At 50.6% G+C, this 26,422-nt stretch overlaps 1 protein-coding gene across 1 annotated transcript; it reads right to left on the reverse strand.

Annotated features, from left to right (window-relative positions):
- On the reverse strand, positions 1-25,306 carry ACSL6 (acyl-CoA synthetase long chain family member 6). Its single transcript, XM_062586972.1, has 20 exons — positions 25,085-25,306; positions 22,796-22,910; positions 20,971-21,035; positions 20,470-20,571; positions 20,217-20,316; positions 19,288-19,466; positions 19,150-19,182; positions 18,046-18,097; positions 14,248-14,321; positions 12,277-12,354; positions 9,551-9,685; positions 8,474-8,608; positions 7,696-7,791; positions 6,610-6,682; positions 6,025-6,113; positions 5,354-5,470; positions 4,603-4,746; positions 3,738-3,839; positions 2,666-2,737; positions 1-616 (listed from the first exon to the last, which is right to left on the reverse strand). The coding sequence occupies exons 1-20, from the start codon at positions 25,277-25,279 to the stop codon at positions 476-478; spliced, it is 2,097 nt and encodes a 698-aa protein (XP_062442956.1). The 5' UTR covers positions 25,280-25,306; the 3' UTR covers positions 1-475.
- Positions 25,307-26,422: the final 1,116 nt, after the last annotated feature.

The following is a 26,422-nucleotide window of genomic DNA, read 5'->3' on the forward strand; positions in this document are numbered from 1 at the left end:
TCCAGACCAGGAAAAATAGACTTTTACCACCAATCATTGATTGTTTGAGGTAGACCACATTATTGAATTATCAACAATTTTAGTTCCTAATCTATTAAGTTACATACAATCAAATATCAGACATACCAAAAATTCTTCTCTCTGTTTAATCAGAAACATTTGGAGTTAATAATCAGTTTCCATAATTTACTCAGTCATGGATTGAAATTTCTGTGTATTTTGTGGGTATTGAACATAATTTTTAGTAGTCTCCTACTGTGTACATAGAGTAAAAACAGAGTGTATCCACACCTGATGAAAAAAAAAGGAGGAAAATGGAAATTATGGTTAGTGGTGAAATCCTGGAAAAATGAAAGGCTCAAATATAAGATTCAGGTGCTTATCCCTTTCAGCCGTGCCATTCTGGCTCTGCACTTTTGAGTGTTATTCTAGTGTTGCTACAAAGCCCGCCACTCCGAGGAGTCCTCCTGCGACTTCAGATGGAGATGCTTGAATACAGCTCTTCGATTTGTCTTTTGAAGTAATCCCTTAGTTCTGGTCTCTTAGCCTTTAATGTAGGTGTCAACAAACCATTTTGTACTGAGAACATATCAGAGTGAATGTAAATGGCTTTGACCTATAATAAAAAAAAAAAAAAAAAGGAAAATATTTATAGCACAGAATGACAGGCAGCCCAGGCAGTAAGTGCAGCTTATCACCGCAGCCTTGCTCCAGTCACCTCTGCCCACCGGTCCCAGCGCAGACCTATCACACCACAAGCCACTGTGCCTGTCTTTGCTTAACCAAACTCTGGAGACCGTGAAAAGCCGGCGCTGCAGGCTGGAAGTTGAAATTTGAATTGGCAGGTGCCCACAGCGGCTATTAGTAACTCCCGGTTGCTTGAATCAGCACCGTAACCCTTTGCCCATCCGACCTGCTGCAATACTGCAAAGTAACTGCTGGCACTACAGAAAGAGCACCTCCATGGCGTTACGCTCTTTTTTCTTGTGGTGGCACACGTAACATGGCACATCCTTCAGAAATGAGTTGTTCCAAGAGCAGCAGACATACTGCAGCCATAAATGCTATGGATTTGTGGGCCACATTCCCTCTGCCACCATGACCCCCAGCCCCTTGAGGCCCCCATGGACCTTCTCCCGCTCTTCTCTTGGCTCCCCAGGGACCTGTCTTGCAGGGAGGATGCTAAGAAACATCATCTGTCTGAACATTTATCCAAACTGCAAAGAAAGCAGTGCTAATTCAGCCCTGCAAAATTATCACAAAGCTTTGCAGATATGAAGAATATACACGATGACGATCTTTAAAGAAAGAGAATTACTGGTGCATTACTAATTTAAACGACTAATAAGAGAACAACTGCTCACAGGTGAGCAGAGCAGTGCAGGGCTGCCCTTGCGCGGCGCTGAGCGTGCCCATGGCCAGCAGGCTCAGGCTAGCGCTGGAGAAGGCAGGAACTGCTGCACAGCTGCTCACCATCCACGGAGTCTAGAGAAAATTCCCCAGCCATCTGCTGCTCTCTTGATCCCCAAACCAGTCTGTCTGCATTTTGGTAGGCTGGGAGTTGCAGGAATACTCTCGGCTGTGTAAAGGGGGTCCCAAGCCATACAATTATTGGCCATAATGTCTGGCTCAATGCTAGAATTTGAGATAACCTGTTGCAACAGAGATCCAGTTTTAAAGCCCTTTGTTTTTGAAGTGTAAGACATTTCTCCTTGACTTTTAGGAAGGTGGCAAAGCTTTCCTCACTACTTCATTAATTGCAAAATGCTAGCAGAATCGATTAGCTGAGAATATTTCACACGGTGAGGACTACAGCAGGAGCAAACCAGACTGATTAACACAGACAATTATGTGCACTACAAACCATACTTCATACTGAATCTCATTTTAAAATTCATTTCCATTGAATATCATTTCATTTTCATACATCACAGGAAAATGAAGGTTTAAACTCGTTTAAGTTCAGTAGTGCTTCTGCATCACTCAAATATGGTGAATTACTCATGAGAACTGCTGCACAGAAACAGCCCCAATAAAAACAAAACATCCCACTGATAATTACATTTAAATGATTAATTCTTAAGATACTGATTTTTAATACAAGTGCAATAAGTATTTTACTTTTTAAAATGTGGTTTTTTTAACTTTGTTTTTAATGCCATGAAGTACAATCCTGATTTCAGATCTCTCCCTCTGAAACATCTGTAGCTCTATTGCAGAAATATTTACAAAGCATAGAAAAGGATCAGAGCACAGACTGAAAATAAATAAAACAGCATTTCCTCTTGTCACTCGTAAGAAGGATAATTAAAGACCCAATTTCTCACAGTGCTTCAATAGGAAAAGAATCAGACTCCGACAGAGATTTATCTTGCCCATTGGTTATCAAACCACAGAGATTACCCATGTCCATGGAGTGGATTTTCACCTCTGCACGCAAAATTTCCACCAAATTTAATTCAAATTTCCAGCATGAGCGAAGGCAGAATCCCAGTGTATATTCTTCGAAGGAATGAATACAACTTGCCAGCAATAAAGCTCTCTTTTAGAAACACTGTATGCAACCACAATAAGAATAGCAAATGCTAACAGTTCTCCATTCACTACGAATGGACAGAGTGCATGTCTGACCACAGTAGATAATGTGTTAGTTGTTTCATTTTACCTGTTCAAAGGAGTGAAGTCCACTCTCCTTACCTAACCGGACCATATCTTCCATTATTGCTTGCTGCAATTCCTGAGTTAAAACACATGAATTCTCCATGAAATACCAAGATACAACTTTACACAACAAAAATAGCGTTGGTCAGCAAGAAAACACTTTTCTGAGTAAAGTGCATTATTGACAGCTTATATATAATTTAAAAAATAAATTTATTTTTAAAAATGGTCAAATAAGTACAATGATGTTAACTCTTTCCTCTGAAATATAAAGGCTAGTATTTTCAAGTTTAGATGGCAAAGTCTGAATGTTTGCATTTGCAATCCTTCAACCGTTTGCCACACTTCTAGATGCAGAATTGTTTCCCGCTGACGCCAGCGAGCTGATTTTGTGGCATCAGCATTCAGTGATGCTATACTGAAGGCAGTTTATGCTCAAGCTCTGTAACTTGCCATTTTTATCGTAATTCCTATCATATCATTAACTGAATTCAACAAAACCTGGAGGGTGTTATTTTTCATGAGATTTTTTAAAAGTGTAGATTTTATGCTTGGAAAAGTTCCAACGATAGGGAATTAAAGATAAATCTTTTCTTGGCTGACGATTACTGAATCTATATAAATAGGAACAAGTTAGGGAGTTCAGACATGCCTTGCCTATTTTCTTTTTTTTTCCTGAGCATATGATTATTTCATAGCTATTATTTCTTGCTATTATAGGTAACTGGCAATTAAACAGGCAACAAGGGTATGTTGCCTAACTTCACCATAACAAGCCTTTAAGGAGGCCTGGGTGAGTGTTCACCGCATCCCGGTCTCCCTGCACGGGAATTTGGCTCCCAGCTGGCACACGGCAGCGACAACACCGCCGGCGCCAGCCCAGAGCTCTGTCATGGCAGCAGGCACACGTCGCCGTATCCAGGTCAATCCTGCTTAAGAGATTGCTCTAATGGGGTTAATTTTCCATGGAGAAATAGTTCTTGTCACTGGGATCACGAATAACAAAGGCTGGCTTTAACTAGGTTACGCTGCAGTGGAAAGAAATGCCCCTACTGCACACAGATACAAAGACAAACCTTATTTTTGCAGAGTTCTGCATACGTTCCATCAAATCCTCTCTTCTTGGCCCAGCCTGGCATAACTTCCGAATCAGGTACCACAATCCCTACCAAAAAGGCCTGCGGGTGAAGGAAAATGAATTTCAGCTGAAGTCTGAACACTATTTAAGCACTTTGCTGACTCAAGTAATTAACCCTGCTGAATTTTCTCCCATGTGGACCTCTGTGCGCTGGGCTTTCTGTGGCCACCTCCATGCTATGAGACCACAGCACTGCTCAGAGCAAGTGGCGCCGGTGCTCTGGGCAGTCCTCCACCAACCAAGAGCTACGAGTCACCTTCTGCTTGGAGTGACGACCACTCCTCGGAACTACCCTGCAACTCTGGCACTTACTCTTGGAGCTCCTCTGCTTCTAAAAATTCATGGCTTTATAGTTTGTGGTCTCAGTAAGGGCCTAAATCTCCCCTTTCCACAGCACAGCACATAGACGCCACCGGCACAGGGCCTCCTGCCTGTGAATGGGCCCAAAACATGGCTGTGATCCCATGAGGGACTGCCGGGGAAAAATGCAGTGAGATTGGGCAATATGGGGAGGCAGTGGTCACTGAGCGGTGGCAGCTTAGCCTTTGGCTGGTTTGCTGCAGGAGGCATAGCAAAGGAGAGCAGTAGAGACCCAAAGGGTGGCCATGGCAAAGAAGAGCAGTAGAGACACAAAGAGTGGCCGTGGCAAAGGAGAGCGGCAGAGACCCAAAGGGTGGCCGTGGCAAAGGAGAGCGGCAGAGACCCAAAGGGTGGCCATGGTAAAGAAGAGCAGTAGAGACCCAAAGGGTGGCCATGGCAAAAAAGAACAAGCAGTTAAGATTTTCCAAGAGGTTAACGTTTACCTGCAAGCTGTCTCCATGGACATATATCTGGGCAACAGGGTCACTGCGGATATAGATATTCTCGATCTTCTCCGGTGCAATATATTCTCCCTGAGCGAGTTTAAATATATGCTTTTTCCGATCAATAATTTTAAGAGTCCCGTTCTGTTAGGAGAAAGAAATGAGAGTTCCCAGAGAAGTTATTTAACCGCAGGGTCTCAGTAGGCAGCCTGCTTTCTCCAGCTCCACCACACTGCAAAGGTAATGATACAGCGGCGAAATACGCCCCACTGCCAGCAGGCGCGAAGTATGCAAAGCAAGAACAAGCGGGAACACAAGTTTTTATGCATTTGAAAATAAGAGGTGAGGTGATGTTCAACAACATGTAACCACCTTTCATTTGGAAAATGGAGCCAGCAGGAGCATTTCCTGTAAGATAGTTTCTTAAAACAAATGGCATCTCCAATTGCAAAATACTCTCTTAAGTAGGTTGAAATTTCTCTTTTACACTCAGTAATATCTGGACAAAGGAATGAAACCGCTACTCAGAAGGGCTGTTTAAATTGCCAGAAAATGCTTCACTGACATGCGGAGCTTGTTCTGTGAAAAGTAAACCCATTTGTAGAAATGAATTGGCCACTGACATGCTGAGCTTATTCCACAGAAACTCGTTTGTAAAGAAGCATTTGCTTGAAAACTTAAGTTCGAAACTTGAAAATTTACAGGAGATGACACAAATTACGTAAGCGCTAAGCATGCGAGCAGTACACACGGGTAACCATTTCCCAATGTCTCCTGTGTGAAGCCAGCCTTCCTCGTCCAACGCTTCGGCTGTCTTCTCTTCATCTTTCAGATAACCTTTGAAAACATTTGGTCCTTTCACACATATCTGCAAAATAGTCGGAGATGCTAATAAATTATTTTACTATTCTGCCACAAGTAATAACAAGTTAAACAGTAATTCATTAAAATTTAAATATTTTATTTATTGGTTTCATAATGACTGGGCTCTATGAAACTTGAAATAAATAAAGCATAAAACTATCTACAAATTTTTTGCACACTAATAGATACATGAAGCAGGGAGTGCAGAACTGATTTGTCTGTAGTTTTTATCTAGGTTGCAGTTACCAAGAAAGCAAGTTATTGCAGGAAGTTTAGTTTCTGTGCAAGGCAGAAATAACAACAACGCAGGAATAGCAGCAATTCAGCTGCTCTAATCTGAGGCCTTCCAAAGTAATCGGATGTAGCAACAGCTGGAAGCACTGTTATACCCTCTGGTTACTTACTGCACTGCTGCTCTACTGCTGACTGCAGCTTGCCTGTCCTGTCACATGGAACAGCTCCACACCCACAGTCCTTAAAAAGCTAAAATGCTTCTATCGCTGCAGCCCAGTACAGTATGAACTGCCAAGAGCTTTATACAGAAATGTGAGTTGCTACCTCTCCTTCTCCTTTGGAAGCAAAATAATTCAGCTCTTCCACATCCTTCAATTTGATCAAATTACAGGGCAAAGGGGCTCCTACGTGACCTGGAAATCAAAGTCAGTAAATCATTTGTCATCTCTCCTATAAAAAATAATTTGTATTTTACTATTATTTGCTTGAACATTGTGGATGCACTTTGTGAAGTTTGATGCTCAGCAATTTTGCCTGTGAGTAGAAGCAATCTCCTCATCTAAGCTTTTGAACTACATTGCTCCAATATTTAATATGAGAAGCGTTCTCTTAAATCCAACGAGACTAGTGATCTAGACAAGGCTAACAGCACAGGGAATACAGAGATAAGTGTATTGCAAATTGTATCGTTCAAGGGACAATTCCCAATCTTCTCAGGCAAACTTGCATAGCATCTGGTCCGTGCGGACTTACGCTGGACTAGCAGTATTTTCGAGAACATTGCATTTGCTTGAAATCATTCACACAAAGGGTAAACCCTGCATAACACCCTGTGACGTTGCAATCTAGAGTCTTCTAAAGAAACACGCGTTTCTTTTCTTTCTGGAGACGGCAGAAGAAAGCAGGTACCTGATGTCCAGTCCCCGGGGGTGGTGAAGGTGCAGCCGGCGGTGCATTCTGTTTGGCCATAACCCTCATAGACCTGACAAAGAAATGGGGAGCTTGAAAACTGCACAATACTTCACGATTACAGAATAAAAATTCCAGCAACTGCCTTTGTGGCACAGACCTACAAACAGAGCCCACCAGCGCGCAGGCACACATTTAATAACACGGGGACATTTTCTCGGGCCCTCAGTGCATGTAAAACCACATTCGCCTCACTGTGCTTTGCTATTACCGTGTAGAGCTGAAAACAGTGAGAAGACAAGTTCAACGTTTAGCTTTTGAGTCAAGCAGCGTGCTGCTCTATGAGAGAAACTTCTTATTTGTGGAAAAAAAGATATTTTTGTGGGAGCTTTCAAAATACACCCTTTATTTTTTTTTTTCACCTAATTTTAGGCTTCTGAATGAGGCCTTTGCATTAGAAACTAGTTGCTCAATGCTTCCTAGGGAAAGAGAAATAGCGCAGCTGAGGTCTTAGGGGGGTGCGGTGCCCTCCGGAGGGGACTGCCTTTCTGCACGTACGTACAGAACTAACCCGGGGTCGCCAAGGCCTCAGCGTACGCAGCCGCGTATCTGACGGAGCACACGCGGGCATGGGCCGGGAGACTCTCCGTGTTTGTGGGGGGCAACCACAGGCAGTAGCAGAGCTGCGTCGAACACATGGAAGCGCAGGAGGGGAGTGCGGGAATGCGGGAGAGGAGTGTGGGAGCTGAGCACAGGAATGCGGGAGAGGAGCACGGGAATGCAGGACAGGAGTGCAGGAGCCGAGCGCGGGAACACAGGAGAGGAGCACAGGAGAGGAGCGCGAGAGCCGAGCGCGGGAACGCGGGAGAGGAGCGCGGGGGCCGAGTGCGGGAACGCGGGAGAGGAGCGCGGGAGCCGAGTGCGGGAACGCGGGAGAGGAGCGCGGGGGCTCCAGGTGCCGCGCGGGGGCGGCCGGCCGGCGCAGCCCCCCCGAAGGCAGCCCTCCCCGCGCCTCGCCCTCCCCGCGCTCGCGGCCCGCCTGAGCCCGAGCGCGCGCTTCCCCGCGGGCGGCCGGGCGGCGCGCACCTGGCAGCCGAGCGCCGCGCGAAGGAAGCCCAGCACCGCCGGCGACGCGGGCGCGGCGCCCGTCACTATCATGCGGACGCGGCCGCCGAGGCTCGCCTGTCGACGGGACGAGAGAGCAGAAGGGAGATCACAGCCCGGCGCCGGGCGCAGCGCCCGGCAGCGCTTGCTCCGCGAGCGCCCGGGATCCTGCGCTAGCCCCACCCGAGCACAGCGGGGGCTGCGCTAGGCAGTACGAGCCCGCCCCCAAGCTCCTAGCAATGAAGGCAGTCTGCTAACCATTAAACAATTATTAAATAATTATTAAAAGCAGTAAGGGTAGCTCCCCAAAAGGAATAGCACCCGGGAGAACCGCTCTCCCTCCGCCAGGAGCATTCGAGGTGCCTGGCTGTGGGAATCCCCTTCCTCTCCCCAGACTAACTGCTCACTCTCACACTCTCCCCCTCCCCATTTTCTTTGCTTTTTTTTTGCACCTTGTTGTTTTCAATAAGTCATTTCCCAAGCCACCTAAATACTGATGACCCCCTTTTTAAGGCAGATGACCGCTGCCACTGCCACCCCGCGTTCCCGGCTGGGCACTCCCGCAGCGAAGGGAGGCTTTGGTGCACGAGCCCACCAAAGTCAATGGCAAATATCAAGGAAATGACACACCGGGCCCCGTGTCCGTCACCTCCCCACACTTCCGAGCTGCTCCGGGCCGCCGATCCGCCCACGCCAGCTCTACGGAGATAGGCGGGAACTACAGCTCCAACCTCAGCATCACCCGTTTTAAATTCCTCACCTGGATTTTATTAAAGAAGAGCTTGTCCCACAAACTGTCATTTCTAACGATCCCGTTTCGAACTTCGGCCTTTTTCCGTCTCGCAGCGAACTCCAGCATCCAGCGCTTCAGGGAGGTGTCTGCCTGGCTGAAGATCTAGGGGCCGCGGGCAGCCGGGACGGACACGGGAGAGAGAGGAAATAGCAACGACCGTGCCCCCATCACGGCCGCCTGCCTCTGCCCACGCCGGCGAGGGCGGAGGCATATTAGCAATGTGCTTAGATAAGACGACCCTACGGCTTTATTAGTACAAATTCCAATTTGTTTCACTCCGTTTGCTGTTAGACTTACTGTTGATTTTGGGGAAAAAAGAAAAATAAAGGAGAGAGAGGATCAGGCTTTGGCTAGACTGGTTGCCAACACCCAGGTTGCTCATTCCCAGCTAGCCCAGGTACCGCGGCTTGCGGACGCGGTGCCAAGGGCTGCGGGCACCAAGGTTTCAGTGGACACCGGCACAAACTGCATCTCCGCAAATGAGAAACCGCCGGTGCCCATCTGTCTGACGAGGCACCAGGAGCCCTGACCCAAACACGCCCAAATCCGGGGGGAAAAAAAAATCAGCAGGTTGTGCCTGGGCCCATCGTTAAAGGACAAATCTTCTGAGGAATAAATATTCCCCACCAGTCAAACAGAGTCAACACGGTGACCAGGCACGTGACTTTCTTAAATTCCTTTCAAGACCATCTCTTGCTTTTAAAGATTTTCAGATCCAAAAAAGGCCTTAGTACATCCATTAATGTTTTTTTTGTGGTGGAAATCCCTCATCTCTGGCAATGTCGCTAGCAACCTCAGCAGGACCAGGATGCGTGTCCCTTACAGGGGGATTTCCTATTAGTGGGCAACAGCCAGGTCTGTGGTCCACGTAGTCACCGTAATATAGATCTACAGACTGGAGCAGCTCTGCCGGTTACGCAGGATACGGACGTGTTTGCAATAAGGCAGAAACACTGGAAAACACCCTGGCCACAGGAGCGCTGCCAGAGAAGTGCTAGCGAGCGATAGGCGCCGTTACTAGAAGAAGCACAAAGTCAAACTCACCTTATCGTACATCCTGTTCAACAGCCTTGGCACAACAGGGAAGATGGTCGGGCGCAGCGCCTTCATGTCGTCCGACAGGAGACGGATGTCTCCTTGGAAGAATCCGATCCGCCCGCCGTGGCAGTACACTACGGACTGGGATGGGAGAAAAATGCAACGCCTGGAACATTTTTGCTTTTTGCCGGCAGAGCATCCCCCCCGTGCAGAAAGGCCTGTCCTGAACTCCCGCTGTCCGCTATGGCAGAAGCGGGGCTTGCAAAATAGATACACAGGTAACAGCGCACTGAGCAGAAACACACGGCGAGCTCAGGGGAACTTATCGGAACTGGGAATTTAGCATGCCCCAAATTGGCCGCTGCTCCTGGAAGAACAAGGAATCGACGGCGCCGGGGCAGGGGGGGGATCTTCCTCGCATCCCTGCGTACGGGGACCGAGGGGTCTCGGCTAAGACCAGGCTCTGGAGCCCAGAGCCACCAGGGCAGCTCGCAGCGTGAGCTCCTGCTGCCGACAAAGAAGCGCGTATTCAGACGCACTGCACAACGCACCGGGCAGCGGCCAGCTTTTAGATGTTAATAACTTAGTTTTGTTTAAACATAATCACATAGATGACGTTAGCAACACAGTGTACGACTCTGCACCCCAGAAGCAGGAGCCCGCTTTTAGATCTAGAAGTCGCATATTTGGAAAGAGAAAAGGCCACGTTTTTACCAAATCAGACCGGCAGTGGGTGCCCGAGGCCGGGCAGACCGCAGGCTGTGGGGAGCCAACCGGCAGCCGAAGCTGCAGTGCTGGCAGCAAGAAACCGCAGAGAACTGGTGAGGAATTTGTTAAAATGGAAGTTTTACTGCTCTTGCTTTGGGAGAGCAGCATCCCGACCCGCTCTCACGGAGGCACCCGTGGGAGCGGGCTCCCCCGCAAAGCGGCCGCGGCGCTGGGATGGCGCCCGCGGAGCCGAGCCCGGCCGCAGCGCGGGCATTTCTCAGCTTTGCAAGATGTAAATGGAGAACGTCCAAGGAACGTCCAGCTCCTTTTGGCCCAGTTTGCACCCTAATTAGCTAGGATAATTAAAAATACCTTAAGAAACATCTAGGTCTTTTTGTGTTACCCCTACAAATCTCCGTTAATCTGAACGCTCCACTGCTTTATCACCGCCTGGAAAATGCTGCTCCATGGATTGAAACCACGAGAATTTTACACATGCTGTGGGTTTAACCAACATCACTCTGCCAAATCTATACCCTACGCTGCATGTACACATGAATGGAAGATGGAAAAGATAATCCCTTTATGGTCATCAGGGATTATAAATAACGACTAGACATTTTTAATGCTGAAGAATGTACCTGCATAACTTTATCTGCCAGTTCCGGGGACTAGAAACACTGGATAAAGTGAGGGAAGTTGGCTCAGTGTGTGCTGTTCAAAGTAATTTTGAAAATGTCTTTTTAGCCCTTTGGATAAACCTTTATATTATTTTCAGCAGAGAGGATAAACCCGACTATGCTTCCTCACCGAGGGTTTTGGAGGCCCGTCCCTTTCAATACCCTGCGAAACAAGGCTATTCCAGATGGCTCTAAAGCATTCTCGCCATCGGACGGATTTTTAATAATTACATTCTAGAGCGCTGGCGGAGCGGTTGGCCTGAGCAGTGGGGGGAGCCTGACCAACTTGCCTGCTAAAGTTAAACTTCCGAGGGAAAATCTGCCAGGCTGCCGCTCTCCAAATCTGTCACGGACTTTCACTTCCAATCTGCAAGTGTTTCACGCGGCACAAGGAGTTACTTCTGGCACAAACGTTACTAAGAAGTGGGAGGCTCATGTTCAGATGCTTGTCTGACTCAAAAAGTACGCGTTCAGCCCCAAACTGTCCCGCCTGGGAGGCGCAGGGCTGCGGCTGAAGCCAGATCCAATCCGCACACACTCACTTCTCAGCCCGCAGCTTTCCAGGCCAGAACTGATGCGATCATCTAATCTGATTTGCCAAACACGCCATTTCCGCACAGATTATCACCTGTCTCATCCGAAAAAAAGATGGAAAAAGTCAGCCCTGCGGGCTGGCACGAGTTATCGACGCTGCCTGCTGCCGCCTCGGAGGGAGGACGGCTGCCCGTGGGGTGCGCGGCCCTGCCAGCCGGAGCGTGCTGCCCTGCCGCGAGCGCAGGTTCCTGTTTCTCAGTTTCTGCAAGCTCTTGCAGAGCGGGTTATTTACGCAATAAATGGATTTTAGCTGCTACAGAAAAGGGCGCTTTTTTTTTTTTTTTTTTTTTTTTACTCCCATGATTACTGATCCGACAGTGATTGAAAAACTGCCCCCAAATCACACCGGCAGCAACTGCTGCTCGCTCCCGGCAGTCCGTCTCTAGTCTCAGTGCCACCAGCGCAAGCCCGAGAGCTCGAGACGCTTGAGCATCCTGGGATCGCTCCGGGTTTGCAGCCGTGCTGCTGAGATGAGAGTCCGGTCCCGGCGCTACACGCGTGGCACTTCTGCGGTACAAACTTTTCTAGCTAGACAAGACATTACTGGTTATTTAGTAATTTATTTATTTTTGGGGGGTGGAAAGAGACGATTTCCACCGACCCTCGGACCTTACCTGCACCATTCACTCAAACATGTGCGCTAAAGGCAAATAGGATATGTGCACATCCGCACAAGTAGGAGCCCACTGACTCTGGAAGAAAGCACAAGGAGCCCCGCGAGGCCTCGTCAGTGGGGACTTCTCTTCTTACCTGTATCACTCTCTCAAACATGTGAGCCAGAGGCAGGAAGGAGATGAGCACATCGTCCTGTCTCGGAAAGATCACTTTCTGCAGGTGAAGGGCATGGGAGACAGAAAGGAAAGAAACACTGACAGGAAGACAACAAGAGAGTCATAAAAACAATCAGAAGAGAAGCGGCACCAAGAGGAGCGACAGGGCAGAGGTTGCCAGGAGAGGAGGCAGCGGCGGCGGAGGGAAGCGGTATGGCACGGCGTCGATGGAGCTGCGTTAGCGGAGAGCGTGAGGATGCACACAGAGCGCCGTCCCGCACAGAGAAGCACCCAGCGACGCCAACCGCCGCGGGCCCGGGGGCGGTCGGCAGCTCACCCCGTGGTGTTTTACGTGACGATCTGAATCAAACTATTAGGGCCTGCAGCTGTATTTACACCTCGCTTCAAACTGGCCCCCTTATCTGCAAGCATAGTAGCGTAAAACCATTACCACCGCCAGCTATGCGTCTTTCTCGCACCCTTTTAAGTGCCCTCAAGATAAAGCGATTTGGTTTTAATTGACCCCCAATGATGGCATTTAGTAGTATTTCACAGTTGGCAAGCATGGTCTGGTTGTCCTGTTAAACACATAAAAAATAAAAAGGGCTTCTTGGCATTCGAAAATAACATTATAATAAAGCTCTACATTAATTTTAAAAAGCTTCTACTTATAAAATCACTGAATTATGCAAAACTGGCACAAAAGTATGTATAGCAAATCTGCAGTATTTTTCTGCTTTGGGTATTTTTATTTTATTTACTGATATTACTTCCAGGGCTTTTGCACTTGGCTCAGTTTTGTTACTGAGGTTAGACATCGCTCTACTAGGGCGGACTGGCCGAGGACATTATACACCGTCACCTCCACCGTGCTGGTGACTGAGGCCTCCCAATTAACAAGCACTTAATCCTTTTCTTGGAGCCAGTCCTGGAAGATGCTGAGCACCCTCAGCTCCCTCTGCGCTACCGCACAAAACCTCGCCGGAGGGGCCGCCCTCCCCATGCCTGCTGCGCTGCACCGCCCGGCTGCCGCTGCAGAACGCCGGCCCCCGGAGCCACCGTCCTGCAAGTACCTACGCACGCCAGCCCGGCGGGTTTGCTCCTACCGCAGGTCCAAGTTTGCTTACAAAGGTGGCCTGGAAGTCTCAGAAAAATCAAGGATTAAGACTGCGATGTTTTCAGCATCCATCATAAGAGGAGAATAGGGGTACTGTAATTAACCGGGCATCCTACGTGGACACTGCTGCTTCGTATAATTGCCTATTTGCCATGTAAAAATAGACTCTTTACGTGCGTGAGGCACCAGCGGCATATAACCTTCGCACGCTGTGCAGCCGCCGCTCTGCCTCCTGTACTGCTTCTAAACAGCAGCTTACGCATTGCATGAAACATTATACATCTCCTCAGCCAGTGCTGTTTTTTAAAACATATGTAACTGGAACTGAGACATACTTTGGTATCAATAAAAATGAGACATACTTTGGTATCAATAAACCATTCTTGTAAATACCTGTACGTTCTCATATACATACGTACATATATATATATATATATGTATATTTGTGTATATATATATATACACACACACTTCATATGCATGAAGCTTCCAGATAAGTGATGGTGATGCCACGTGGGCGCCCCTGGCAGCAGGGACCGCGCTCTTTCTAAAGCACCAGCTGCAGCAGCGCGAGGCTCGTTTCCGCTTTCAGCTCGCTGAGCCGAGTTCCCCGAGTCACGGGAGCCAGCGGCGCCCCTCAAAAGCGCTCGCAGCACCTTACCGACAGAGACGCGGGAGGCACAGAGGGGTCTGGTGCCGCTCAGCGCTGGAGGCTCCGACCTGCTCCCGTTCCAACGGACGGGGCCGCCGGGCAGGCGAGCTCTCCCCTGCTGTCTCCAGCTCCCGCCCCGCGCGCGCCGCGCTGCCCAACGCTGGCTACGTTTGGGTATTCACCTCTGTCACTTTGAGAAAGCCCGAGAAGTCAGCAACCACGTTGCCGTGAGTCAACATAACGCCTTTGGGGTTGCCTGCAAGGAAACAGAGAGCACCGTTGCAAAAGCTGACCCGAGGGCTGAATTTCCAGAAGCTTAAAAGGAAGAATGGAAATTTAGAAAATATTTTCAAGTTCTCTGAGTTTTAAAACTTGCGTAGTTTTCACATTCACCTCTGTGCAGTAACATCTAGTAGAGGCGTTTCTTGGAATATTCAAAATTCAACGAAATGATACTGTAAGGGCAGCATAACCTGAGTATTTCTGTTGACACCAGCAGTAGCCGTGCTGGAAGCTATGAGAGCATGTGATGAGCAGCTCACCAGAGCCACTTTCCATCACCCTCCAAGGGCTTATTTCAGAAAAGAAGGTGCAGCTCACTTTGAATAAAGATTACGGAACCAGTCTCTCTCTCCAGCATATTTTTAAAGCAGATTGTCTTAATTAGATGACACCTCTGTAACGGAGTCCCTGTGTGGCACCGGCTCGGAGAGGTGCTCCCGGAAAGCAGAGGAGCAGTGCCGCTCGATGGGCATGCCGGGCCCTGCCAGGAGCTCTGCCACATTAACAGTGTATCAACAGCCCTGCAAAACTGTAAATCAGCCAGAATGTGGTTCTGGCTTCCTCAAATCAGGAAGGGGCGGTAGCATGTAATGAGTGAAGTTCAGCACACAAAAACACGCTTAATTCACTCAGTGGCAGGTCAGCTCTCAGCAGCTGCCCTCTCGACGCAGACATGTCCTGGGTCCCAGCCCGGGGGCCGCGACTGCCAGGACCTGCGTGCCCACCAGCGCCTCCAGCTTCACAGACGCAGGTCCTGCCCAATCCCCCAAATAATTAAATAACTGCCCAAACAAAAATATTAACTGTTGCATACATTTATTGCATTAAAACAGGATGTTTTGAACACAGAATGAACTCTACTGAAAAGCCGCGTTTGGTGTTCCCAGTGCCGCTGAGTAATTCCCTCCCGAACACTTGCAAACGAACACAGTGCCCGGAGGGTCATTTTGGTCTGACTTACACTTGTCCTCTTCCAAAACTCGCAAGCGAAGCGAGCGCTGCGGCCCTCCGCAGCCGCGCCGCTCCTGCCCTAACACGCTGAGCGGGCCGGCTTGCCGAGACCTGCTGGGGAGACGCGGCTCGTGCTAGCACACTCACTTCCACAGCCGAGCGCACACGCAGAGCCAGACTGCAAGAAAATCCCGTGAACCAGCGCCAGCCGTAAATCCGTGCTGATGACCCAGAAACGGTTCCCAGTATTTTAGCTGCGTCTTGCCAACAGTCTCTGCTCAGCTGCTGCGACGCGGCAGGTAGCTCGACTTCCCCAAGTTGCACAAGTTTCTCTTCGTCACCAGCCAGCTCAGCCCAGTCTCGCCCCAGGTGAGGGGACATGTTCAATCCTTGCTGGGAAACCCCGCGAAACCGTGTGCTTGGTTCCTAACAGGTGTCCCAAATGGCACGCTCTGGCGATGTCACGGCAGATCTGGCTCCCAGGGCCTCGGCAGAAATCGTCTAGCTTTGTGGAGGAAGAACATTCCCCAGATTGACCAAGAGCTCAGACTCATTTATTTACTCCACCTCTGACTTTTTTTGATTGTAAATTGAGATGATCCAGTACCTCTGCCCAAACAACCATCGCTTGCCCGTGGGCACAGCCCTCTCCTCCCTCCGTTTCTTGCACATAGCAGGAGTCAGCAGCCCCGGCAGCCTGTGACGCTGGGAGTTTCAAAGCAGAGCTCCAGTTCTCAGAGCCAAGAGAACCCTCCTTCAGGAGAAATCCAGAACAAGCCATGCTGGGAAGGGGAACTGGAGCGTTCTGGGCTGGGCTGGGGAATTCCAGTAAGTCTTGACCTTCTTCAGCTCTTCAGACTCTTTGGAGAGGCAACCTAACTGAATCGGTGCTCCTTGCTACTGGCCCTTTCCCAGAATTTATCACTTCTAGAGAGAAAGGTTGTTAGTAAAAGTGCTTCTTCTTCAAAGAAAAAATCAATGCCAGATCTGTGACACTATTCTTAAGCTAGTTTTTCTTCACAAAGACACACTTTGTAAGTGTCCTGTTACTGAAGTAGGTGCACAGCAATCCCAATAGTTAATGAGTGTGGCAGTTTTGCCAGCATGAAGCTTATTCAACAATTCTCATAAGCGCCAGAAGAATATTTTCCGTGTCACTAAATGTGTATTTTAAATATTCACTCCAGTAGTGACACAACGGTGTGATCCACCAGCGCTCCTGGCCATGTGCAGCCTCCCATCAGGCTGGCCTTCCCGGGTTACACACTGCTAGCCAGGCAGAAACGCCAGCCCGTACCGCGGGGAGGCAGTTTTCATCCCGTTAGCTGCAGGCGAGTCCTTGGGGAAGCGCAGGCTTGTTTTCTTGGAGCCGTCAGCGTGCACGAGTGTAGTCTGTTCTCTCGGGGGCACCTGCATGCCCCTGGCTCATTTAGGAGTTCTGATGATACTCAAGAAAACGAGTGAGGGTTGGGTGTGAGATTGGAGCGCAGCGATCTCAACCTCCGCCTTTGCTCTGCGAAGGCATCTGCACGTCTGATCCTATCAGTCGCAGAGGAAAACACACATTAAAATGCACTTCCGAGATTATTGCAAACCAGCTAAAATTGTTCCCAACTCTGCATTTGCAGGTTGCTCACTCTATAGTGAGCACAAAGCAACACTTGGACCACTTAGATTTGAAAAAGCCTTCAAAAACATCTCCACCCAACCCGAGCAGCCACGGCATGCTGGCAAGCACCCTCAGAAACGCAAAACCCCACCAAGTAAAGCAAAAATGATGCCTGAAGGGGCAAAACCCAAAGCCTCTTCATACATTTTGAGCAGCAAGGGTTTGTATGGGAAGCGGATACAGCATTTGCTCACCTGTTGTGCAGCACAGGTCTTCTCCAGGAGGTGAGAGATGATGATCAGCCCTCCACCTCTGGCCAGCTGTGCTGATCAGAAGAGCGATCCCCTTCCTGGGCAGCCTGGGGGGCAAACGGCACCTCCTGTCTGGCTACGCGGGCTGGGCCCAGGCGTGCGGGGACAGCCTGGGCAGCGCCGGGAGGAGCCAGGGGAGCTGCAAGAGCAGCTCCACAGGGCCTGCCAGCACGGTCCTTCTCCGCAGCCATGTCAAAAGCGGTTTCCGAAGCAATCCCGTCTTGTGCGCTTGCGCTCTCTGCCCATCCGTTGCCTGCTCTCATCGTTTTTTGGTGGATCTTAGAGGCGGGTCACACTGCTGAGAGCATGAAATGCCTCCAAGCAGGGGGAGCCTGAGGCACTATGGACATGGTGGAGCTAGGACGTTGGGGTGGTTAGGACACAGAGAAAGCAGTGCTGGGCACCAGCACTTTTTTTCTTTTCTTTTCTTTTTCTTTTCTTTTCTTTCTTTCCTCTTTTTTTTTTTTTTTAAGATCTGCAATCTGCAGCAGATAAAAAGCGATCAATCAAGCTTTCCATATCTACACTGCAAGATGGGAAAGAGAGAGCCCAGAGAAACGCGGGCAGATTTCCAGACAACCACAAAATCGTACTGCCAAAATGTATGCCACAGAATTCTAGTTAAAAATAAAAATACTGCTGTTTTTAATTTGCATATCTACAGAAATATATGTACATATATATACATGCACTTAAATATTAAAAAATGCATACAAATACCATTGCCGTGTCAGTGTAACAGTCTATCTGTGCACACCGAGGTGGTGCTAATAATCAACGTGATAATCTAGTCTAACGCCTCACGATCGAAACGCTTGCTCTTTTACCTGTAGTGCCACTAGTAAAACAGACGATTGACAGATCTTCTGGTCGAGGAGGCTAGAAATGCACAAGGAAGATGGGAAAATCGCATCAATCCCATGTGATACAGTCAACGGTAGGATTTTGTCATTGTATTAATTTAAAGATCTAAGCAATTATTTTTCAACTCTCCCATAAAAACCTTTTATCCCCCTTGGCAGATATAAAGACCATCATAAAACTGTTTTTATCAGGTTTCTTCACTTGATATAGACTCCCCTTCTCCCTTACGCTTTGCTCCATCCGCACTAAGAACATGCTTTAGTGTAACAAGATTGATGAAATACTTGTGTCTCAGACATGCAAAAACCAACCAAACCCCTTATTCTGATAACGAATCCACGTCGTGCCTGATGCAATAGCATTCGTTCCTACTGTATTCAGCGGTGACGTATTCGATACCGTTCATCACTAACACAACCCCTTTCGAGTCGGAAAATCATTCGCAGAGGTTGCAGTAACAACCTGTGTTTGCTAAACACGGGTATTTGCTAACAGCAATAAATGATATTTCGACTATTGGTTGTTTGGAAATTCTTTTTCTTAAATACGCCGTTTGTTATTCGTGGCACGCGCTGGGGCTCACACGGCACATAGTACCGGTCTCTTCAAAGAGGAAAACGAAAGAGCTTTACTTGTGTTGTACCAACACTTAACAAATAACAAATACAAATTGCAGACACAAATACTCCAATATTAAACACAAATATTAAATATATGCAAATACTTGTATTGTACTCATCCCTGTCTATTCTAACATGCATTTGAGAAGCATCAGACCGGAACACATCCAAAAAAAAATGAATTAGGCATTTTTACCTCTTTGAAAACGTGCAGCTACTGTCACCTAGTCATAATCTGCACGTTGCAATTAACATTTTCAAAGATATTCTCCCTCTCTGCCCGCAGGCGTCCGGAAAAAAACTGGCACAATAACTGCCATACAAATTCTGGGAAGACGTGGTTAAGCCACGACGCCGGGCAGCGTTCGGGAGCTGCTGCCGGCTGCACCTCCCGGGGGATCCCGCCGCGGCGCCGCGGCCGCGGGGAAAGGCGCAGCCCGCACTCACCGCGGGCGGGCGACGACCCTCGCGGCCGCGCTCCTGAAAGAGACGACACGGGAGTTACTTCCCGGCGGGCTGGCGAGGCCGAGGACGCCTCGACGGCCCCTCGGCGGGAAGGACTGCGCCGGGGCCGGGGCAACTCGCCTCCACGTCGCGCAGGGCCCGCACGCGCACCCCGCAGCGCGCCCCTCTCGCCCGCAGCTCCGTCTCGAACGGGTCCATCACGATGATGGTGCTCAGCCCCGGCGTCTCCCCCCGCTCCACGTGGCCCAGGAGAACCTGGGCCTTCTCCGGCTTGTCGCAGATGACTATGGAAATGTCCACTGGAAGAAAGCAGCCAAACACGCCGTTTTTAGTAAAGCCCGGCTTAGCGCAACAGCAGCTGCTGCTTCGTTGCTATCGTAATCTTCATTTCAGACTTATTTCTCCTGGCAAAATCCTCGCGACTTCAGCTAACGCGAAGCGGCTCCGAAGCCGCAGCCGGCGCCTACGACCACCCTCGGGTTTAGCTCGGTAGCGAAGCGGCAGGGCGCGCGGGCCGCGACGGCGCGCGAGCCGAACCGCGTCCAGGACAGCGGGGACGTCGAAGCGAGGAGCGGGGCGGCCCCGGCGCGAGGCGGGAGCCCAAGCGAAGGCAGCCGAGAGGCCCCCCCGGCCCGCACGGCAGCAGCGCCCGGCCCTCGGAGCGGGGCGCGGGAATTCGGGGAAGAGCGCGGAGCAGCGAAGGGGAAGGACGTTTCGGGAAAGGGGACGAGCGCCTCGGCTCAGCCTTCGCCTGTCGCCTCTTAGGTGTAAACCAACAACACAGAGCAACTAAAGACACCCAACTGCTCTGGGCACAGGCATACGGAGTGCAAGAACGGAGGGTGTAGGAAAAATAAAATAAAACTGAGGCTAACTGGTTAAAAAAAAGTGTCTTGCAGCAGGACACAGAGTCACTGCGCAGTCAGCTAGCGACTGCCAGCCAAAGATGCTTGAGGAGCAAAACGATGCCTTGCGGAGAGCAGAAGACGACGACCCACCCGCCGCGACAAAACCGGCTTCGGAGGACGTCACGCCCACGCTCGTTTTACCTGTGTTCACAATGTAGCGGATGGCTCCAGGGCCCAAGGTATCGTACAGGGGAACCACCACCATGGAGTAAGTGTAGCAAGCCAGCTCGGAGATGATCCACTGCGAGGAGGCACCAAAAACCACAACTAAGAAGGGGGCAGTGGCAGCAGATTTCACACATTTGAGAACAAGCTTAAAATATAAAGCAAGCTCGCGGGTCTCACGGGTCGGGAACACTGTTAACAGAGCGTGCAGTTAAACTGAAAATCTCACCTCGGGCCGGTTTTGAGCAAAGACCCCGATGAACTGCTCCGTGGATGGTTTACATCCCTGCTGGAGCAAGCCCGAACCCAAAGCTTCTGCTCTTTCAGAGACCTGGGAGTTGAAGAGAAAACAAAAGCATAAAAAAGAGCAGTATGAGCAACAGCAAATACTCAAAGACTTAGTGACCCAGGGAAGCTCTCAAGTCATCGTGCTGGCTGCCCCAAAGCTGGACTGCTCTCGGGAGCAGAGCGGCCGGGCCGGGAGCTCTGCCTGGCCGCGTCCCGCAGACCCGCGGCGCCCACGAGCAGGGTGGTGGCAACTCGCCCTGCGCGGGTGCCCGAACGGCGCCGTGCCCGGGCCCCGCCGGGGCGTTCCCAGCGGGAGACCTGCGAGCGCACGGGCAACGCGTCACCAGCCGGCTGGTGCTTACGGCAAAAATTCACCTTGAAAGTCCACGGGCAGCATGAGACTACGGGGGAAGCCTGCAAGCAGAACTCGCTTCAAGCTCACCTCTTTATAGGACAGCCACTGGTAGGGCTGCTCGGGCTTTCTGAATCCCAGACAGGGGCCGTTTTCTGAAAGACATAAGCGGAGACTACTAAGTCGCGGGGGCCGGTGCCAAGCGTCCGCGCGCTGCACAGCGCGGCTGCTGCGATGCAGCAGAGCCCCCCCGGGATAAATCCGCCGTTAGCGAGGTCGGCTTCGCTTGGGAGGCAAAGCGCCCGTCGAGCGCCATCCCACAAAGGCGAGACGGCCTGGCGCGGCGGGAGACCGGCTCCTGGGATCCCCAGCCCAGCCGCTTCCAGCCCCCTCTCCCAACTGCAGAGTACCCCAATAATTTGTGCAGAAACAGCCTTATTAAAAACATATTGCCCCTAAGACAGGGCGAATGCCGCTGTCTGGTGAATGCTTCCATCCCAAGCACAAGCTCCTACTGCTGTAGCTGCCCTTTGCTTTAAAGTCTTCAAAGTGAAAACTGATACTAATATCAATGCCCACTCCAAAGGGGAGTACGACAATACATAGCACCACATGCCAGGAAGAATATTTGAGAAGTTTAATTAATTTTTATACACTTCTGCTAATGTAGTGGCACAGTGCAGAGCACTGCAGTGCCACCAAGGCTTTTGGCAGCACTGCAAATAATGATCCATCAATGAAACTGGTGTGTTCAGGAAGTCGGGACATCCGAATAACAGGCAGGTCCTTCAGGATCTCACAGCTTATCCAAAATGTTGCCCCAGTGCCGAGGCACAGAGGCTGTAAGGCTTCTAGGGCACAACCACACTTCTCTGCTTTTCATGGCCAGTATGAAAGCGCACTGACCTCCTCCCACACAAGCTGTCGTAAGCATGAACAGGTATGGATATAACAGGGAAGAGTCACAGCTTTGGGAGCGGGACGTTGCGTCTCAAGTCTCTTAGGACTCTCCCGAAGGTATCATCAGTCACGTTGGCAAGTTCAGTCGGATACGGTGTGCTTCACGTCCCAAAGAGCTTCTGCCAGAGCCCCTTACCCAGATTTCTTAAAATCTGATGTGGTGTAAAAATTAAGTTAGATTAACCACTGATGGCAAGATAGCATGCAAAGGCAGGAACGAATATCAGGTTTTGCAGTGGAGGAAGAGTGCTGCCGAGTGCCAGAGACCTGTGCTCACATCAGTCTCACCGAGCACATCCCTAAGTGGTCTGGGAATGAATAATGCACGACAAGGCTGGCTCACGTTACAAACTCAGGGTGAAAGCTAAAGCTGTCTGCCAATGGCAGCAAAAACATCTCATGATACCAAGAGACCATATAGTAAAATCTAATGCCATTATATGCAAAATAATGCACATTGGGAGTAATAATCTTAATTATAAACACATAATGATTACTTATAAATCAACTATTTAGCCATCAGTAAAAGAGCCCTTGGAATTAGTTTGGGTAATTCTGAAAACGTCAGCTGATACTTTTGTTGCTAATATGTTTACAAAGGGAGAGAAAACAAATTGGAAAACTTCATAACACCTCTGAATAAACCCACGGTGCCTCTGTCCTGGTTAATCAGTGCAGGTCCAGCACCTTCACCTCCACAGGGTAACACAGTGCTACGAAGGGGGCACAGAGACGTATGACAAGGATGAGTGGAAGAGGAGCAAGACCACTTCTGTGTCTGAGGGCGTTTAATAGAGTGTAGGAGTCATTTGTGAAACTAAAAACTGAAAGAAGATACCGATGGCTAGATGGCACGGAGATGAGTGATGAATGCAGGCGGTAGGACCAGGACCCCCCTCGACTTTCAGGCTTCGCAGGGATCTCTGTGTCCCATGTGTCCACACCAAACACTCACCAGATATATTAAATCCTCTTCTGAAGACCTCATACATGGTTCTTGCATCGTCGTAGTAGTGAGTGAGCAGCTGGGTGCTGTCGCCTATCACGGACCTCCGCGCGCCGTCCAAGCCCTGCAGGGACCAGAACCGCACAGAGTCATCGGGAACTCTGTAAGCAGGAAAACAGAGCCAAGAAAAGTAGCCCAACAGCTCAAAAGCTGCCTTTAGGAGCTGAGACGCAGCTGTGGTTACCTGCAACGAGCTCAGGCTGTCAACGTCGCAAACCTAAAGCTCATTAGATGGCCTCATCGTTTGGTCGCAAACATATTTTGCGACTAGCTCTGATACTGTGCACAACAAAAGCTTAAACTCCACCAATAAAACAAAGAAAAAGAGTATTTGTTTTTGCACTTGCTTTCACCCAATGGCACTTCTAAGTCCAGCCACAGGTCTTTCACCTTCCTCCAGACCCAAAGACACCGCCTGCTCCCCGACGGTCTTTACGCACTTACCACAACTCCAACATTTTTAGACAAGCACATTTTTTTCTGAACAAACTAAAAATAAGTACACTTTCTATTCTAAAGTATTGCCCAAATACATCTTATATTAATGGAAGAACTTCAGGGCCATTGAAGGTAATTACATTTTAAAAATGGAAAAATCCAGAAAATAAACAAGCCATTGAAAGTCGTATTGAACCTACAACATCCAGCTAAGAGAGAAAACATCAGCTTATTTGCCCCGCAAATTGATTCCCAAATAGAAAGAAACTACATTTCCAGCCTGAGGAAAGCTGAGCACGCTTGGCCGGCCGCTACAGCGCCGTTCTCGTCTCTCCTCGCACCAAGATGCTGCCTGGAAAGCCTTCTGCAACACTAGAGCCATCATATTCCTGCACTGTCATTCGGAGGTGATCAAAGACGGACATGAGCTTGTGAAATGAACCTTAGGAGCCCAAATAACACCAGCAAACTGCTTTTTCACAGAATAGAAGAGGACTTGACCCTGCTTGTTGCCAGAGGAGACAATTTACTTTTCCCAAAGAGACTTGAAGAGGAGTAAAAAAATTTGCAAATCACACAGAAGACAACTTTTGCTAGGCTGAAACTATTGCTAGTAGGGGGCTTGGTGATGCAGAGATTGTGATGGAAATGTTAAAATGGCCTGAAGAAAGAAGGAGAAGGAAGGGACTCAGCGGGGGACCAGCGAAGCACCACGTGCTGATGGCTCCTGTTTAGCATCCCAGCATCTTCTGACACCTTCTCAAGCTACGTCCTGAAAAAACAAAGGACAGACCAAAGCACAGGACAGAGCAAAACAGAGGACAGACTCCAGACTGAAGCCATTAAGTGCAGATAAAAACAAGGAGAGAAGCCATAGATAAGGACAGAAAAGGAGAAGAAAGACAGGGTGTAGCTACTAGTAACTTAGGACTGAGAAAGGAAGATCAGGAGATGCTGCCAGCTCCTCACAGGCACAGAAAGCACATTCAGAAACTAGGACCTGGCGGCAGCCGAGGGGATGGGGGATGAGGAACGGGTACGTGCACATCCCTGCAAGTGATCGCGGAGGAACTGCTCGAACACAGGTGGCTCAGAGTTAACGATGGGGAAGAAAACGTCAATGTGAGTGATGAGTGTCGGTTATGTTTAAAAATAAAATCACTTTCCCCTTACAAGTCCTACACTGAGCTTTGCTCTGCTGCAGCGTTGCTCCGCCGGGCCACGGCCAGGGGCACCAGCCGCCCAGGTGAAGACACTGCCACGTCGGCACCTCTTCACAGAGGTTCGCTTCAGCTGTCAAACGGGGAGGTGTAGGGGAGAAGCTACTGCTGCGCTGGCGGTTCCTGATCCAGGCTGACACAACTGTGCCTCTGGAAATGCAACTTTGCACCCGCTGCGATGACAGTCCATTGCTCCATGGGCCAACTGCTCATGGACACGGGGTCACCAAACACAGCAGGGTTTAGGAGGCCCCGGGTGCAGGCAACATCTACCCACTTGTGCACAACGGGTTCACAGCGGCTCTGGTACACCCTTGCCCAAGGCACAGAGCATGAGTAGAGCAACAGAGTGCAACGATGACTTCGCTGTGACGAGGACCTGCCACGCATTTCTCCTGGCCGAGAGAAATTAAAAAAAAATAGCAAATGATGGAGTGAAATGCTCCCTGGCACAGCAGACTACCTAACTGATGTCAGGATGAGGTTGGGAAGCCCTTAGAATAAATCAGGTCACCTTCCAGCATCCTCAGGCGTGTAAACTCGGCGGGAAACGGGCGCCGGCGTGCGGCGCTGTCCTTACCTCCACTTCTGCCGACTGCCTGGAGAGGTCGCAGGGCGGCTTCACTGCTTTGGGCCGGCTCGCGAACCAGTAGGCCACCACGGCCGCGAAGGCGCCCAGGCCCACCAGCGCCGTGGCCGGCAGGCTGCGGAAGAGCTGGCCCAGGTCGTCGAGCTCGGGGAGACGCAGGCCCCGCAGCACGTCCTGCACTTGCATCTTCTCCGCGATGGAAAGGGCGAACTCTGCAAGAGCCAAAGGGGCACGGTCAGCCGGGCCCCAGGGATGGACGTGCGGCAGGCAACGCGTGCCCAGACCTGCCCTGCAACACGCCGTGCAGACCGGACCTGCAACACGCGCCCGCAGGCAACGCGTGCCCAGACCTGCCCTGCAACACGCCGTGCAGACCGGACCTGCAACGCGCCCGCAGGCAACGCGTGCCCAGACCTGCCCTGCAACACGCCGTGCAGACAGGACCTGCAACGCGCCCGCAGGCAACGCGTGCACAGTCCTGCCCTGCAACACGCCGTGCAGACCGGACCTGCAACGCGCCCGCAGGCAACGCGTGCACAGTCCTGCCCTGCAACACGCCGTGCAGACAGGACCTGCAACACGCCCGCAGGCAACGCGTGCACAGACCTGCCCTGCAACACGCCGTGCAGACCGGACCTGCAACACGCGCCCGCAGGCAACGCGTGCACAGACCTGCCCTGCAACACGCCGTGCAGACAGGACCTGCAACACGCCCGCAGGCAACGCGTGCCCAGACCTGCCCTGCAACACGCCGTGCAGACAGGACCTGCAACGCGCCCGCAGGCAACGCGTGCACAGACCTGCCCTGCAACACGCCGTGCAGACCGGACCTGCAACACGCCCGCAGGCAACGCGTGCCCAGACCTGCCCTGCAACACGCCGTGCAGACCGGACCTGCAACGCGCCCGCAGGCAACGCGTGCCCAGACCTGCCCTGCAACACGCCGTGCAGACAGGACCTGCAACACGCCCGCAGGCAACGCGTGCACAGACCTGCCCTGCAACACGCCGTGCAGACCGGACCTGCAACACGCGCCCGCAGGCAACGCGTGCACAGACCTGCCCTGCAACACGCCGTGCAGACAGGACCTGCAACACGCCCGCAGGCAACGCGTGCACAGACCTGCCCTGCAACACGCCGTGCAGACCGGACCTGCAACACGCGCCCGCAGGCAACGCGTGCCCAGACCTGCCCTGCAACACGCCGTGCAGACAGGACCTGCAACACGCGCCCACAGGCAACGCGTGCACAGACCTGCCCTGCAACACGCCGTGCAGACCGGACCTGCAACGCGCCCGCAGGCAACGCGTGCACAGACCTGCCCTGCAA

The sequence above is a fragment of the Rhea pennata genome, chromosome 14 (genome assembly GCF_028389875.1).
Source record: "Rhea pennata isolate bPtePen1 chromosome 14, bPtePen1.pri, whole genome shotgun sequence".
NCBI lineage: Eukaryota > Metazoa > Chordata > Aves > Rheiformes > Rheidae > Rhea > Rhea pennata.

Bases quoted from the DNA above. Each gene is read 5' to 3' on its own strand.
- ACSL6 (XM_062586972.1), bottom strand. From the start codon at position 25,279: ATGCAAGTGCAGGACGTGCTGCGGGGCCTGCGTCTCCCCGAGCTCGAC. The intron at 21,036-22,795 runs GTGAGTGTTTGG...TATGTCTTTCAG, and splicing joins AAGAGGATTTAATATATCTG to AAAACGGCCCCTGTCTGGGA. The intron at 617-2,665 runs GTAAAATGAAAC...TTTTTATTATAG, and splicing joins GACTTCACTCCTTTGAACAG to GTCAAAGCCATTTACATTCA.